This window comes from Botryllus schlosseri, chromosome 16 (assembly GCF_051294905.1).
Source record: "Botryllus schlosseri isolate E-star chromosome 16, Bs_hap1, whole genome shotgun sequence".
NCBI lineage: Eukaryota > Metazoa > Chordata > Ascidiacea > Stolidobranchia > Styelidae > Botryllus > Botryllus schlosseri.
In genome coordinates this window covers 8,362,655-8,379,939 of record NC_137251.1, presented here as the reverse complement: position 1 = coordinate 8,379,939, position 17,285 = coordinate 8,362,655, and the positions used below count along the sequence as shown (strand labels likewise).

The 17,285-nt window shown below is 39.8% G+C and overlaps 2 protein-coding genes across 2 annotated transcripts in view; both read right to left on the bottom strand.

Annotated features, from left to right (window-relative positions):
• Positions 1–323: 323 nt before the first annotated feature.
• LOC145458538 (uncharacterized) lies at positions 324–5,373 on the bottom strand. The gene is made up of 7 exons (XM_080336939.1): positions 5,040–5,373; positions 4,847–4,975; positions 3,218–3,348; positions 2,829–2,953; positions 1,753–1,854; positions 1,061–1,199; positions 324–772 (listed from the first exon to the last, which is right to left on the bottom strand). Exons 1-7 carry the CDS (start codon positions 5,094–5,096, stop codon positions 595–597), a joined length of 861 nt encoding a protein of 286 aa, XP_080193065.1. The 5' UTR covers positions 5,097–5,373; the 3' UTR covers positions 324–594.
• Positions 5,374–13,593: 8,220 nt separating this feature from the next.
• LOC145458535 (uncharacterized) overlaps positions 13,594–17,285 on the bottom strand; it is a 29,950-nt gene continuing 26,258 nt past the window's right edge. Inside the window, exons 6-9 of the mRNA XM_080336937.1 lie at positions 16,452–16,576; positions 15,635–15,736; positions 14,413–14,551; positions 13,594–14,121 (exon numbers count right to left, since the gene is read on the bottom strand). Of these exons, the coding sequence (XP_080193063.1) occupies positions 13,944–14,121; positions 14,413–14,551; positions 15,635–15,736; positions 16,452–16,576 (544 nt within the window). The 3' untranslated portion in view covers positions 13,594–13,943. The remainder of the gene's footprint in view (positions 14,122–14,412; positions 14,552–15,634; positions 15,737–16,451; positions 16,577–17,285) is intronic.

Below are 17,285 nucleotides of genomic sequence, written 5' to 3'. Positions count from 1 at the left end.
TGAGTGCAATAAGTTTGGTCGATCTAATATTCTCAATTTCTACAGGCGATAATCCGGTATGATTTAGTCCGACCGATCAATTTTCAGCATTTCAGTGACGTCTGCTCTATGGTCAATGAGGGAAATATTCCCTTTTATATTCGATTCGAGTACAGCTGGTATTCAATAATTCCGGGCGCATCTTCCAAATGAAAAATACCAAATAACAGGCGTTAGACGCATATTTTTTTCATTGATACAACTTCACGTTATTATAGACAGAAAATAGATATATTACAATGGGATTACTTATCGAAGCATCAAGTACTATATGGACCACAATATTCATATCATTGATGTTAATATCACGATCGCACAATAACTCCATGATATGCTGCATGACCAATTGCTATGAGCAATTGGGCAAATATAGAATGAAAATCTGGAGCGGTACTCAATAACAAATACCGACAAAGCGTCATATTAACATAGTAAGCATAGGACTACAACTGACAGCGATATGACAAGTGTTGACGGTTGAGATAGTCTGATTGAGATTTTGCTGGCCCTCGATTTACAGCTCGTATTGTATAGGACTAAAGTGATCACGTTATGTCAAGTGATTACGGTTGAGACATTTTGATTTTGCTGGCTAATATCGACAGATACAGTCGCCCGCGTTGTCTCGGTTTTACTGTAACCGACTGACGGTTGATTGCTGCGTCCGCCGGTGTCGTTTTTCAGCCGAGCTTCAAGTTTGTGGAGATATTTCTTCGTTGCCTTCCACATTTGACTGCAACATATACAATACATGGATTAAGCGTACTGGCCAATTAGGCATATGCCTACAGTACAGAGAAACAACTTTTGTAAAAATTAGAATTGAAGAGTTCGGGTTATAGCTGATGGTCGCTCATTCGCTTTGCAGGACTCGCGTCGCGAAATGGGACGTCTATCAGTCAGGGTACGATGGTGACAGAATCACGTCGCGAAATTACTGTCACTAATTTGATACCAAAGTAATAAGGCAGTGGGTATGCGATATTGAAATCTATGCCGAATATCTAATTTCAGCTGATACCTGGAAGCGTAATTGTAGCAAATCGGATTGATGCACTCGCTCACTCTGGTAAGTAAATACGCGATTGTCCAATACTGCCATCTCGTGCGCTTAGTAAATAGATGTCGTCCGGCATCGAATGCGTCAATGTAGCGATAAACTATTTGAAAAAGAATCAAAAAAAGTTATATACGATATAGATTGTTCGAACTTCGAAGATATTGCCACAAGTACAGGCCTATGGAGCATCATTTCGCGCTTATGGTGCAGTCGTGGGTGATTCTCGTAAGGTCTGACGTAGGCCTATATAAAATAGGAGATCAAATGACTATAGCTGATGACATTTATTACGTAAACACGCTGCCATGAATTGAATCCAACTCGGGTGCAAATCGTATCTGTACTACCTTATATATGGCCCCATGACATACGAGCCTAAGAATCTATTAGCATTTACCTATCGCAGTTATGCGGTGTAGGAATAGAAGCATACCTTGTTAAATTCACGTGATACCACTGTTTCATGGTAACTTCATTAAAAAGGTCGTACATTCTTTTATAGTCGGGACCTTTTACATCAGTAGCAAGTTCTACGCGTGCACATGAAAATGATAATGTGGGCGCATGTTGATTTGTGATTTTTGTCTACAATCTTTCGTGAGGCATATGTAATACCTCATACGAACATCCTCAATAGTAGTCTGCTTGCATACCTATCGGCATCGAGTATCCAAAAAGAAAGCTCACGACTATCACGGACGTCTGAATCAGCGCAGATCTTTCTTTTTTCTCTCTCTCTGTGTTTGTCGCCATACCTGTAAATCGGTAATCTTCGTAATTTATGAAGGACCATGACCACGGAATCGAGGTAATCGCGCGTGTGTGAACATGCCCAGATTGCCCACTACCCAGCCTACGTATTTCAAATAAACGATATAGTTACTGCGAAATCGAGAAGAACTGGAGCAATGTTAGCCAGTGTTGGGATGACTCGAGTCATGACTTGACTCGAGGGCGTTAACTTTTTCGTATGACTTGACTTGACTCGAGTCACTTTGCAAAAATGACTTGACCGGACTCGGCGCTTCAAAAATGCGGATATGCTCGTGACTCGGAGCAAAATTCATGATTAAATTTCAAGTCACCTCCTAAAAACCAGTGACTTGACTCGAGTCACCTTCGAAAACCGATTGACTTGACTTGACTCGAGTCTAAATGTGCAATGACTCGAGATAACTCTTGACTCGGAGGTAGTGACTTGATCCCAACACTGATGTTAGCTCGTCTGGTTCCATCACTTCTTCAATGTTACGATATAGTTCGCAATGCCAATAGCTTACGCGTGAACCGGACTCATGTCTCACGAACCTTTCTTAGGTTCCGACCATCTCGACAGTGCCACACTCCTTGGAATTGGGAGTAATGATATATGGGTAGGCGCATTCAGCTGAATAACTGCAGATTGACATCCCAGTCCTTCACGCTGTATGAGTCCGTAATCAAAAATTCTATACAACGACGCGGAATGTTGTGATCTCAAAATTACCATCTTCTGCGAACCATTTCCGTTATAATATTTATACAGAAGTGAAAGAATTGTCGCTGCACTACACGGACTGAGCGAATGGGCATGCAAGATGGTCAATTGTAACAGTATGGCAAGGCGTGTAAGGTGTGCTAACGTTTCTCAGCATTTTTCAGTGTTGTTATGTGACTTCCTCAATTATTGCAATTTAATTAGACCGAGCACCATATATTTATTACCACCTACCGTCCTCACAGATCTCACCTCCTACTCTCTTCATGTGAAGTAATCTGTAACCGATTACGCAGCTGCATACAATAATACCAATTGTTGGTATGTGCTGTAAGACGGTCGACGTGTACCTCCTGTATGTTCTTATCACAGCTCTCCTGTACAAGAAAAATATATGGTTAGATATCTATCCGGGTAATGAAGAAATGTCGCAGGATATTGCCTTTTCCGAGGGAAGAAAGCGTCGTAGAGGGAGACAACTACCAAAATATGGAACTATTCAAGGGAGAGTGGAAAAGCTGAGATTGAACATCCTCCACAGAAGCTTACAAAGTCAAAATAATTGAATGATATCAAAGTAGTGACGCACAAGTCCCAAACGGGTTTAATATTAAAAATTCCTCTCATACCATCTAACTCACCACTTTCCGAATCCTATCCCGCAATTTGGGGCACCAGGAACGGGGTCAGGGTCCAGCGAAATTCCCGACGTAACCATGTAGATTACAAAAGTCGATAACAGCGTTTCGATCCACAACAGAATAGCAGTCATCTATAACGTGATTGGATAGATATATTATCATAAATAGCCTATTCAACTATATTTATATAACCAATCAAATGTATATGTTCGTTCCGTTTGTCTCATTCGCATATGTCATTGACTCGAATCACAACTCGATTGCGATATCGTGGAGAGAGAGAGAGAAAGTGTACGACATGACTCAGTGAAGTCTATAGAGTTCCATGATTATTAAAAAATAGCGTCATAAGTCTATAGCGGGAAATTCCGTGCAAATGGATAAATAAAAATACAGTGATGGTGTATTTGTAATCTCATGCTCAACGCAATGCTTAATAGTTTTAAAAACTGCTGTAACGTATTTCATATTAGATAAGAATTCATCACGGAGCGATTTATCCTGGCTATAATTTTTAATATCTGTCATATAGCATAAAAATACGACACATTATTGTCCGTGGCGCATAATGTCGGAAACGGTGACAGGCACCAGTTAAAACTCACGTCAATTATAATTATAATGAGAATAATTATAATCCTCGCTCTTATGTATTTTCCATCCACTTAATAGTGCAAATATCAATGAGTACGGATGGTCAATTTAATGCACTAATTCGTAATCGAATCGATTCGAATCGACAGGAATAACTACATTGTTGGCAAAGCGGTTTTGAATGACATTACAATTCGAAACTGACTTGTACGAGGCAAACAGGTGCTCCGAGATCTTTTTCAACTTGACTGAATATTGCATAAAAGCAATCCAATTTTGTTAGCACTCGGGCTGTGGAGTCGGGGTTGGAGTTTCGTTAAATTTTCTCTTGATGGAGTCTGAGTCACAGAAATTTTATAACACTCTTTGGAGGAGTGGGGGAAACACATACTGACTGGAGTCGGAGTTCGTTCGATTGCTTCGACTCCGACTCCAACGAAATATTTTCAAATGTTATAAAATAGTTACGTATACGGTTCAGATACGTGAGCCGTGTTAAGCTTTTCACGCAGGAGGGCTTCCACAAACTTAATTTCTTGCAGTGAGCACAATTTTGACAGATTCCAATAAATAAGTTGATTCACTTGATAATAATGACAACTAAAATGTAGTAAATGTATAATTTTTCCCGATAGATTTACAGTAATGTCGGAGTCGAATTTGGACCGGGAGTTCTGTGAAGGAAATTTTAGGAGTCGGAATTGCAGTCGGACTCGGTGTGTTTTTAAAGTTTCCGGTTCCGGAAATGGATTCGGAGTTGGATTTGGAGTTGGATTCGGAGTCGGTATAGTGAACTGATTGTGATAACATTTCGTTACACAATCGATCTATGCTTTTCCCTCAGTAAATCACCTGGAATTTGGTATCCATTGACTATGCTGTCCAGCTGTAAATATCGATGACTAAAAAATATTGAAAAGTCGTAGTCATTTTCAGTGTGTGATTCGAAACATCTGTGACTCGATTTGTCAATCCCTAGCAATACGCAAATGCTTTCTTTTTATAGCACCAATTGAACAAAATGTATCCACTTACCTTTCCCTTTGACGGTGTGAACATCCTCATGGTCTGAGGATAGTACAAAGCCATTAATCTCAACACGCAAAACGTGAAGATGTGATGCGACGTGCAAGTATCCGTCAACAGGCGTAATGATGTAGTGATCTGATTAAAGCAATTTCGATATTACCGAACAACTGCTTTCCATTGCAACAATATTTTGACGCACCTTACATATTACATTGGGAAGTGAGAATTTTATGAATCCGTAAGTTCGCCAGTACATCGCGAAAATACTATTTGATGCTGAAACAATGTCACTGACACAGAGACTCGCGATCAAAATGTTGAATGCCGAGCTGCGAATGAAATAACAGACAGAGATGCATTTTTACCTACTAACACCAGATGTGTCAATATATTTCGCAAGATCCAGTATTACCGTATTTAAACGCTGGTAATTTGACACACTGCAAATCTACTTTATTGTTTCAAGTTGCGACTACCCAAGTACTCATATGTGAATATATAGATAGGGTTGCATTTAAAACAAAAATCAATTTAAAACATGTTTTTTGTTATTGCTCGTTCTTAAGCCATGACGTCACAATTATTCCATTGTGAAGTCATAGCGGATTGACATTGACATTTGAAAATATAGGGTAATTATAGCTGCTTTGACGAAATATCTACGTATTATAGCTGTTGAGGCGACTATTTTGAGGGTTCCAACCATATCCCATATCGTATACGTCGGCTATATCGGGTGGTAATTGTCCGTAGGCCCATACAACATGTTTTTTTAGAAAGTATTCACACAATTATGGCATGATTTTGCAACTTGAAAAACACATTTTTTTAAAAGCCTTTGTTTAAAACAGAGGTCTCAAACGCAAATATGCTCGCGGGCCAATTTCCTACTTTTTGATGGCGCCGCGGGCCGCAGCACCAATAATAGGGGAATTCAATGTATTTTAAAGTAGAGGCCTTATTTTCTGGCTTCGAGCATAGGCCCACTCCTGATAACTAGGCTATAATGATCATGTCGTTACACAAGTCAAATAGAATCAGCGTTTGATTTTACCTTCGAATGTTGGAACAGATCAATAACAACTTGAACATAATGGATCTGTGCCATAACAATAGAAATGTGCAATCGCCGAAAAATCAATTGGTGTTACAGCTGTGGAGCGTAGGCTACGACTAGTTGATAGTCGCCACATTAAATTTGCGATAATAACATCTATCAAGATACCCAAGTGCCAAGATCACACAGGATGTAAACAACTATTCATCAAAGGGGCAACATAATGCCAATGGCGGTTGCCATACCTACCTGCTTAGATATCTAAATAAGCTACGCAACGCAAGCTACCACCTTTTGATATTTTACTATTTCTCTCACCAGTTTGATAGTTTGTTCAGTTCATAGTGTCCTATATGGTGTGGACACAAGCAAATCTCACGGCTCAGTGAAATTGGTCTACGTGACACTTTCCATTTGGTCAAAGACAATTTGACGGTAATTTTTGATTTTGAATTTGATAACACGGGATCAATGGAAAGCCACCCATGTACTGATTGCGAAAATATAAAGTTTATTCTGTTCGGAGCCCTGGGACTCGCCAAAATAAGCCTCGAATGTTGCATTGTGAGTGAGTTTGGTATTGCGACGCAACCATGCCGTCTGAGCAGCTCAGGAGAAAATGCGCACGAGGGTGAGAGTGTGAATGCTCATTGCTCAATCGCTTGCGCAACAATGGCCAATACGTTTGCAGCTTGCGGTTCTCCTCACTTGCTCGCAGACGTCATTGCTGCGTCACAATACAAAACTCACTTACAATGCAACATTCGAGGCTTATTTTGGGGAGCTCCAGGACCACGAGCAGAATAAATTTCTATTTTCGCAATCGGTACCGCGGTAGCTTTCGATTGATACCCGTTTTATCAAATTTCATGCTCGGCAAGCCGGTCAAAAATGACCGTCAAATTGCCGTTGACCAAATGGAAAGTGTGACGTATGACCAATTTCACTGAGCCGTGAGATTTACTTGTGTCAACACCATATAGGACACCATGGTTTGTTGCGTGCGTGGTTGTACCGAGTCACGGCATTCCGAGTCACAAAAGTCCTTTTCTGATTGTAACGTTTGACGCGGCGAGTATACGAGTACGAGTAATTCTACAGATGTTCGCACCCAAGTCCAAATCACAAATTTCAGTCACGAATCATCAACGGGTCATGTTTTACCATCATAAACAAGTAATGTCACGTAATAGTTGATCTTCCACTGCGTGGTAACTTTTGAAAGTAATGTATTAGTGAAGTTTGATGAGTAGTTTCTGGCTTCTGGAGTAGTTTTAGAGCTAATTATAAGTTCTCAAATTAAAACAGAAATGGTAGGTAAATATTGTCGAATACTTCGAAATCCCAAATATCGTCGCGGGCCGCGTGTTTGAGACCTCTGGTTTAAAACATGTTTGTTTTAAATGCAACCCTAGTTATTGACATCTACAGTTTCAATGATCCATATTGGCCAGGGGTGGGTAATTATCTTTCACTGGGGATCGAATAAGAAGCACAAGATACGCTGGCAGGCCGAGTCAAAAATCCTATCTGTATTCTCCAGCCTCCGTATACCAACTACCAAAAAGATAGGTAAACCGCTGACTCCCATAAACAAATATTTAGTTCTCCAAGCCTTCAGCTTTCGGCTTTCATTTTTTGACATGCTTGCGCTCGTTCGTTCATCATTTATGGGTGATCTTGACTCCTAGTAATCAAGGGCACTGATTTACTTGATTTACGAAATAGGGATTTGGAAACGTAACAGCTTGAAGCACATACTGTGTAATACGTAATGTGACTTTAAATGTTACGAGATAATTTGCTACATTGACTATATTTCTAATCTGGATTACGCATTGAGGTAAGCAGGCTGTGTAATCGCGGCATAATAATGAACAGGCTTGAAAGTAAACGAATTTCCGGTTTAGTTTATACAGCCAGCGGTTTTAGTCCACGCAGCAACATAAAAAGTAGATTTTATGTATTGAATTCCAAGCAACTTTTGCCCCGGTCTGATGTTGGCCATAATAAAATTTCCATTTCCACTGTGACGCCACCATTGATGGTTGGGATGATGCCATGTTTTCTGTGCTGGAAACTGACGTGATGTTATTATAACACGCGTACTAATCAGGTCATGCTGACGCACTTCGTGTCGAGGTTGGATCATTAGCCTACATACCGCTGCCTGGCTGGTGGCTATCACAACTGCACTTTTCACTTCAACAGCGAACGTTTGGAGATTCGATTATTGCGCTCTTGTAACAGTGATCTCGTTTGTAATTCGTCTTTAAACTAACGAGTCAACTCGCTATATCGTAATTATAATGATAATTATAAATAAATACATTAGGGATATGTGCCCCTGAGACTCTGAGTATAGCTAGATATAGCTAGTGTTAGCTCAATCCTACAAATTATGTCACCGATATTCAAAGGGTCGAATGCAAATCACTATAAGAAATCTCTGAGCGACCCAACAGCTAGTTTGCCGTAAGAGCAGCTCTCACTTCTGATGAATATATTTCCCCGAAATCTCCTCACACATCTCAATTTACAGACTTTTATCAATCGATAATAGATATATGCCCACATTGCCCAGCTTTCCTAACGTAGCGCACACTTATCAACTCTTACTACCGTTATAAATAAGGTAGAAACGTTGAAATAAAGCGTCGTTGTTCAGTAGTCAAACGCTATGGACTGGACAACCATGCACGCACAACATCCACGCCACTTTAGCGTATACCCTGACTTCCAAGCAAACACCGGTCGTCAAGTTATAGTTTCGTCACAACGAAATGTGTTGCGTACCGCGAAAACGCCGCCACGAGTCTTTGTTTTACTTCAAAAGTCATGCAGAAGATTACATAGGATTTTGATTTAAGATAATCTTGCTACTTGATAATTGCCCACTTCTATTTCTCTAATAGTTAAAAGCATCATCATCCAAAGAGCAGCTGCTCGCGAGAAACAGGTTCCTGACCCTTGTATTATTGCATTATGAGTGGCCCACATTCTCTAGCATAGGTCAATGTACTAGTGCAGCACAACTTACCCTCGTAAAGAGACGCTATCGCGAATAACCAATAGTGTGACCGTGTTTGTTAGAACACCGAATACAGCCATGATCGCAGTCAACAAGAAGAGTAGTATTGCCTCCGATTGCGAGAACAGACCACTGTAAAATGCATCATATCAGTTTATATCCCTTTCATGGGTCAAGGAGATGTTGGAAGCTGATTTTATCAGACGTTTCATGCACTCCGTTTACATATTGTTGACAATGTCACCAGGGAATATACGAGTGGCGCGCGGTCACGGGAGGCAAGTGAGGCAGTGTCTCCTCTGTCGCCAGGATAAGTAAAAGAAAATTGTGAAACACCTACATTGATTATATTAGTTGTTATACCGAACCGATGTTTATGAAAGACTAGTTTCGAACATATTTACTCTAAAATTTACACAATTTGGATGTTATTATTCAAACGTATAGAGCGAAATGAGAAGTGAGGCACAGGCGAGTGAAATCCCGCCATAGATAGCGCCATTCATCATAGACAGCTCATAATTAATATTAACTGGTATTAATCGAATGCTATCGTCGCACTGAATCCTAAAATCCAAATGTTTATAATGTCAGAGCACAATACAGAACCATCAAAATCGCCGGGTGTCTTTATTTTGTACATTGAAGCTAATGAAAAGCTAATGAAGCTGATGAAAAGGTAATGAAACTAATGAAATAAGCTAATGAAAAAAGGAAGCTAATGAAAGGCTAATGAAGGTAATGAAAAAAGGAAGATAATGAAAAGCTAATGAAGCTAACGTAACAAGGAACCTAATGAAACAAGCTAATGAAACAACGAAGTTGATGAAACTTCAGATATTGTGCACAATTCTCAACTTTCACTATGATCAATTATATTTGGAACCACAACACATCGAAAAACTTCTCTGATGCGCAATTGCTCATCGCCATCCATCGCCGCTTTTTGGTCGAACATTGTGCCTATTAAAACGTTGCTTTCTCTCCCAAAATTTATTGACCCTACATTGCTTAACTAAACCATATATAACTTTTTATCTCCTGCGAATTGTTTACTCTGGTTAAACCTCTACTCTAGCAAACGATCGCTGTCCCGTCAACCCATAGCCGCAGGCGCGTAACACTAGTGCCGATATCCAGCCTGGGTAAAAAGGTACGATAACGACAGTAAAGGAATCCGATTGTTGGACCAACAATCCGACAAGCACAGTGCAGTGAAACAATGCGCTATTGGCATCGCGAACCGGCGGTGCAGTATGAACAATTTGGCATGTAGTTGAATAATATATTCATATAAACCTGAATATATTTGGCTGGCGGTCGTTAGGGGTAATCGTCAGGAACTATCAGACAATTGGAAAGACCGTTGCGGAGTGTAGATTGCGGTAGATCAACAATCGTATCACCAAATATGTCAGGTCACCAGCATGAAATTTCGAATAGGGGAAGGTGGGGCACAATGGATACGGGGGCACAGTGGTACATCGTGAATATTTTTAATACATGACAGGAAGAATATACATTGCTTTGAAGATTTAGCAGTGGCATATCAATACTGCATTGAATTTGCCATTTGGTTTTGAATCCAACTCTCTGTTGTCTTTTATCTTGCCGGTTGCTCTTGACAAGAGGCACGCGACAAGTTCTTCGAGTCAATAAACGTTACTATGAATGTACTGTTGAACGCTGTTTATATATATGTAGATCTTACTCTAAAGCAGGGGTGGGCAAACTACGGCCCGCGAGAGTATAAAGTAACTTATTAAAAATATTTATAAAATGCGTACTAAATATCGATTTACCGTAGTCACTTGATTAAACTTTTTCTTAACATATTTCACCATGATAATTCTAAGGCAGGGGGCCCAAAGCTGAGCTCGATTGAAAAAAATTTTCCGCTTCGCGCGATTTACATCCCATTCATAATTATTTCCAACTATTTAGTTTGAACTTCATATTTAAAAATCTCTCATCCACAGTCGTAACCTTCCATGCCATCAAACTATCAGTACACGCAGTTTAAAAGGTTCCATCTGCTAAACATGACAGAAATCCTAAACGAGATTGACATAATTCGGATCACGAGTGTGATTTCAGATTGGCCACTCCAGTTTTAATCATTTCAGTGATGTGCTTATAAACACGATTCGCGCGTGTCTTAGGTGGATTCGTTCTATGTATGCGTAGAATTTGGGTATTTATATTTTATCTACACATAGTAGAAGCGTGTTTGAAGCTAACATGGTTATGATGCTATCAGCATTGTGTGTCCTGGAACTGAACCAAAAGTTGAATTAGTAAATCTTTGAACAGATCGCTGCTCTGAGATTTAAATTTCAATCCTGTTCTAATAATCGGGACAACCGACTTTCATCTTTATAGTTTTGACAAATTGGTTATTGAGGCCGACCAGCCTATGAAATCTCGCCACTGTTACTGAGGCTCGTACGGTATCATCAAAGCAATGTGTGGATTGGTGTAAATAAGCATATATATTATCTCCATGTCCTCACTATATAATCAAATACCAATATTGCGTTTTGGTTTATAGTCCCAATTTTATATAGTGCGGCCCGCAAATGGATCCAGATGTTGAATGAGGCCCACGAGCTCAAAAGTTTGGCCACCCCTGCTCTAAAGAGACCATTTAACCTGCCTCATCTAACGTCACTGGAATAAGTATATAATGATAATAATCTTTTCATTTTCATTTTCAATCATCTCTATCTATGCAACACTTGTTAATTCTTAATATACCACAATTTTGTAATCTGACTGTACTATAATCATTTCAAAGGAATGACTCTATATTACTGTAATTTTAGAAGTTTACTTTAATACCGCAATTTTTCTTAGGGGACAGGTTGCTCCCGGAATATGTGTGTATTTACCACTTTTACTGTGAATAAAGACTATAAAAATAATAATATAACATGACAATGAAGTTTTAATGACTTACCTGAACTCGTCGGTAAACGAAGATGAGCCATTGGATTCCAACACGCTGTCGTTCATAGTTGCGTTTACTGCGTGTGAAATTGTTTAACCATGCAAAATTGCAGGCTGCATTTTATGCTTACACGTTATACATTTTTTACTGTATACAACCGACTAGTGTATTTATAATGCTCTGCTTTACAGAATCATCAAATAATGGTCGAATTTAAGACCATCTTTACAAATTTAGATACAAAATTTGATATCAAACCCCAATACATTTTCATAACAATAATACTTGCTACTTTTGAGGATTTCGACGACATTACTGGACGAGCGGAAGTTCGCTACGATTGTCCGCTGGAATGTCGCCGTATAGTCTGTATAAGTAATCGAAATGCCGCCGTGGATAGTAAAAAGGCTGGCCACCTCTGCTTTAGTCCTAGGACGACTCGATGCCTTCCACAATGTGTTTCGATTAAGATTGCGTTATATAGCATTCCCGTGTATTTTTTTCTATGAGAAGAACTACATGGGTATTACATGTTTCATGGATACTTAATAACTTGGTTTAAATCCGCAATGATCCGGATTATACACGAACGATGGTGGTCGCGGAAATATCACGCGAATTTTATGAGACTTTCCTGACGCATTTGGGTGCATTTTGCTCAACCACAAGTATACACTTGGCTGTTATATTAGACGCGGGATATCGATATTCCATCTTCCAAAACGCATTAGTCTTAAATATTGTAAATTGACAAGTAATCACGCGGCAGAGGAGACGAGAATCAATTGTTCTGTCTGCGGTATCGAAGTAATCCGGTTTAATCTACAATCTGAAATTCGTTAAATGGAAACTACATCCCGACCAATTGGGATTATGAGCCCCCTCGCATATATAATGCACGCATGCATATGTAACTTCGCAACTGATATGTGTATAGATCTAATAAAAAACACAAGAAATACTGATGATTGATGACGGAGATGACATACTGGTGCTAACTTTTAATTGATACCGGTAATATCAACTTTCGCGCTCGAGAAGCCGGCCCCAGTATTGCCCATGGTCAAAAGCAGAAATGTTTATGATGACTCAAGTGCGGCGAGCCGCTTGTGTATTACTTACACCAGTGTAGGATATACTATGGCTTAACGAAGTGTAAAGCCCCATGAACGACACAAATAACATTACTTTTTTCAAACCAGTCGTGCATCTATTCGGTCGTGATTTTTGGTTGTTGCTTGTTGGTCCGTAGATGTGTTATCAGCTGGCAGCTGTCATTCTTTTGATGGAGTGTAAATGCCATGATACTCATTATGGTCATACGAAGAAAGGATGTGCCCGGGTTTGACGTCATAAACCCTACTATATGTTAGTTCGTGCGGCCAACTAAATAATTCACTGACTTTCGCGCTACGATCGTACCACTGCATAATCAATTGAATGTTGTTTGTAAATACATTATAGTAGATCCCTCCTGTATGTCTGCATAAATGATTGAATTCTCAATTCTGAAACGCAGCGTATACCGCGGCGCGATTGTGTGATCATAATTTATCGAACTGCGAAAATGCGTATCTGTCTGATTCGAATACGAGTTGAAAATTCAACTATAGATATGCAGAAAGGCGAGAGGGATTCATTATGAAGTATTTACAAACAATTTAAACTACTATATACTCATCTCAGTCACCAAATTCGGCAAATATCCATGTAAATTAAGTTGAGAAATATAGGTCACGTATATTGGATATTTATCATTCATCAAGATATATAGAAATAGCAACAAAGAACAGGAAATACGTGGTCCTCTACATAAATGCGTGTACAATGCACGTGTCGGTTGTAACAGGCATGAGTTATTGGGCGTATATATAGTGAAAATGTGGGGGTCAAAACATATATATATAATATATATATCAATGATTTACTGCAGCATATATCTTGTGGTGCAACAAGGGAAATTCTCTCATAAAGTCCGAACTCATGAAAGTGGGGATTGCACAAACGAACTCTCGAGATATACGTCCCATGCTGTTGGACTCATCTGATCAGTGATCCAGTTATGTCAAGTACTGACGGCTGAAACATCCTGATTTTGCTGGCTAGTGTCGACAGACGGAGTCGCCCGCGTTGTCTCGGTTTTACCGTAAGTAACTGACGTCTGATTTCCGGATCGGTCGGAGTCATTTTTCAGTCGCGCTGCAAGTTTCAGCAGATACTTCTTCGTTGCCTTCCACATTTGGCTGTAACATATGCAATGCATGGAATAAGCCTACAGGCAAATGCACACAGCAACAGAAATCATATGTAGCATGTCAGAAGTCGATGGCCTATGTTTAAAATAAGCGACATTATTCGCTGTGAAGGACTCGTGTTGCGAAATGTGTCGTTCACCAGTCGGGGTTATATCAGCAATATTGATGTCAAGAGTACGTGGCGAAATTATTGTCACGAATTTGATACTTAAGTAAGGATAATAGCCTATGTGAGATATAGATATTGGTGACCATGTCGAATGTAATTTCAAATGATACCTGGAAGCGTAGTTGTAGCAAATTGGATTGATGCATTCGCTCACTCTAGTAAGCAAATAGCCAATCGTCCAATACAGCCATCTCGAGCGTTTAGTGAAAAGATGTCGTGCGGCGTCGAATGCGTCGATATAGCGATAAACTGTTTGAAAAAATAGTTTTCAAGTTATATACGATAGTTCGAATATATTACCACAAGTGGACAGACCTATGGGATATTATTTCAGGGTTGTAACTGTGACTTCACTCCATCAGAGGGGTGCAGGGAATATACGGCGTATAAAATAGGGGATAAGTGAGTTTCGGTAATGAATTTTTTACTTAATCACACAACCGGATGGGCGAACCAAGGAGAATAATCTTCAATTCAACTCCGGTCGGAAGTACCTTGTCTCCATGACAATGGAGGTTAGGGAGCTAATGGAAAATTTCTGTCACAATTATGTGGTATTTATGAATATTTGCAATCATTTCTCACAGAATTGCATTCACGTGATACTACCATCATAGTGTCCTATAAGGGGTCGACACAGGCAAATCTCATGGCTCAGTGAAATTGTATCACGTCACAATTTTTATTTGGCTACAGGCAATTACCGGTCATTTTTGACCGGCTTGCCGAGCATTAAATTGATAAAACGGGTATCAATCGAAAGCTGAATCTGCACTGATTACGAAAATATAAGTTTTATTCCGCTCGTGGCCCTGGCACTCCCGCAATCAGCCTCGAATTTTTCATTGTTATGGAGATTGGCATTGGGACGCAACAATGCTGTCTGGCTCTTTTTCTCTTGAGCTACTCTCTCGTTTTGCCAGACAGCATTGTTGCGTCCCAATGCCAATCTCCATGACAATGAAAAATCCGAGGCTGATTGTGGGAGTTCCGAGGCCACGAGCGGAATAAAATTTCTATTTTCGTAATTAGTGCTGATTCAGCTTTCGATTGATACCCGTTTTACCAAATTTAATGCTCGGTAAGCCGGTCAAAAATGACCGTCAAATTGACTGTAGCCAAATGGAAATTGTGAAGTGATACAATTTCAATGAGGCGTGAGATTTGCCTGTGTCGACACCGTATAGGACACTATGCTACCATTTCATAGGTGCGTTAGTAAAAAAATTCATACATTCTTTCTTCATCGATATATTTTACGACAGGCAGTATGTGGGCGCATGTGTTCTTTCGTATAAGTTATACTTCTCTATGGAATATATTAATGTATACCTATCGGCATCGAGTATCCAAAAAGAAAGCTCATGACTATCACAGACGTCTGAATCAACGCAGATCTTTCTTTCTTCTCTCTCTCTGTGTTTTTCGCCATACCTGCAAATCGGTAATCATCCAAATTTATGCGGATCTGAAACCGCACTATCGTGGTAATCGTTTCCGAACATTCCAACGTATCTCAGCCTGGTACCATCACGTCTTGAATGTTACTTACAACATAGTTCGCAATGCCATTAGCTTATGCTGTCGTCATTCTCTATACGTATATACGGCTGTTTAGCATCAGCAATGCTACCCCTACTGACGTCTCAAGCTAGAATTCATGGTGGTAATGGGTATTTTTAAATGTTCGAGCTCGTACGTACCCGTATCTTTGACAAGTCCGGACCACCCCTGCACTGCTATGTAGCCTACTCCTTAATTGGAATTGGGAGTGCTAGATATTATAGTAGGCGTTTAGGCGGAATAGGCACAGAGTTATTTATGGCTCGGCAATCAATATACAATAAGTGATGAATCTGCCGAGACGTAATGTTGCGATCTCAGACAGTAGATTTTGGAGATCTTTGCCATAATGATATTACTAATAATGTTTAAGAATTGATGTAGCAGTATGCGGATTTGGTGAATGGGTATTGGGTATACTTGAACGGCAATATCAATTTCCGGTTTCCAGGGAGTGTAAGATATTTTCCATGCTCATGTTACTCTGCATTTTTAGTGTTATTATGTGACTTCATAAAATAAATTAAATTTATTTAAACCAAGCGACGAATTGCTTACGAACACCCGCAATCCGCACAGACCTCACCTCCTACTCTTTTCATGTGAAGCAATCTGTAACCGATTACGATGCTGCATACAATAATACCAATTGTTGGTATATGCTGTAAGACGGTCGATGTGTATCTCCTGTACGTTCGTATCACAACTCTCCTTCGCAAGAATATGACAGGGTTACACAAATATCAGTGTATTAACGGCGAGGCTTTCGATAGATATATATATATATATTTAGGGAGATAATGGCGTATAGCCGTAGACCAGGGGTGGCCAACCTTTTCGACCAAAGAGCCACATGAGATTTACGAACCAATACGCGGGCCACATGAATGTTGATGACATTTTATTAGTCGTCAGATAGGAGCTAACCGGATTAGGTAACGGTGAAAACAAGACTTATCTTGCTACGTATCAAAATCGATAACAAATATGTCAGGACAACTCCGTCTGTATTAATGTCCTATAGTCGCGAGAAGCGCGAAAATTTTGTAAAGATAATAAATGAATTCGGTCAATAATATTGTTGCTTGCATAAGTTCCGGGTTGCCTTTGTGTACCGCTGGACTGAATTGGCAAGGACAGGATTATTGTGCGCTTGGACATATCAAATCGACGGTTTCGGCGAACATGCGTCTATCATTTTGTGCGAAGGTTTCAACGTCGACGATCTTTTTACGAGTGTACTGCACAGTGCACACGCGAAGTCGCATGTTGGACGACACGTTCTGTCATAATTTCGAATATAGTCAGACTCATCTCTTAAAGCAAGAAATCGAGTGACAATAAATCGCGTGGAATTCTAAGAAAACTTTCAAGTGAAATTAATCTGCCGCGAAGTATTCCACTTGATGGTCATATATAC

Coding starts and splice junctions, on each gene's coding strand:
- LOC145458538 (XM_080336939.1), bottom strand. CDS start 5,096: ATGTACTGGCGAACTTACGGATTCATAAAATTCTCACTTCCCAATGTA. Junction 3,349..4,846: donor TCACACCGTCAAAGGGAAAG/GTAAGTGGATAC, acceptor ATCACGTTATAG/ATGACTGCTATTCTGTTGTG. Junction 1,200..1,752: donor TGGATACTCGATGCCGATAG/GTATGCAAGCAG, acceptor TTTTTCAAATAG/TTTATCGCTACATTGACGCA.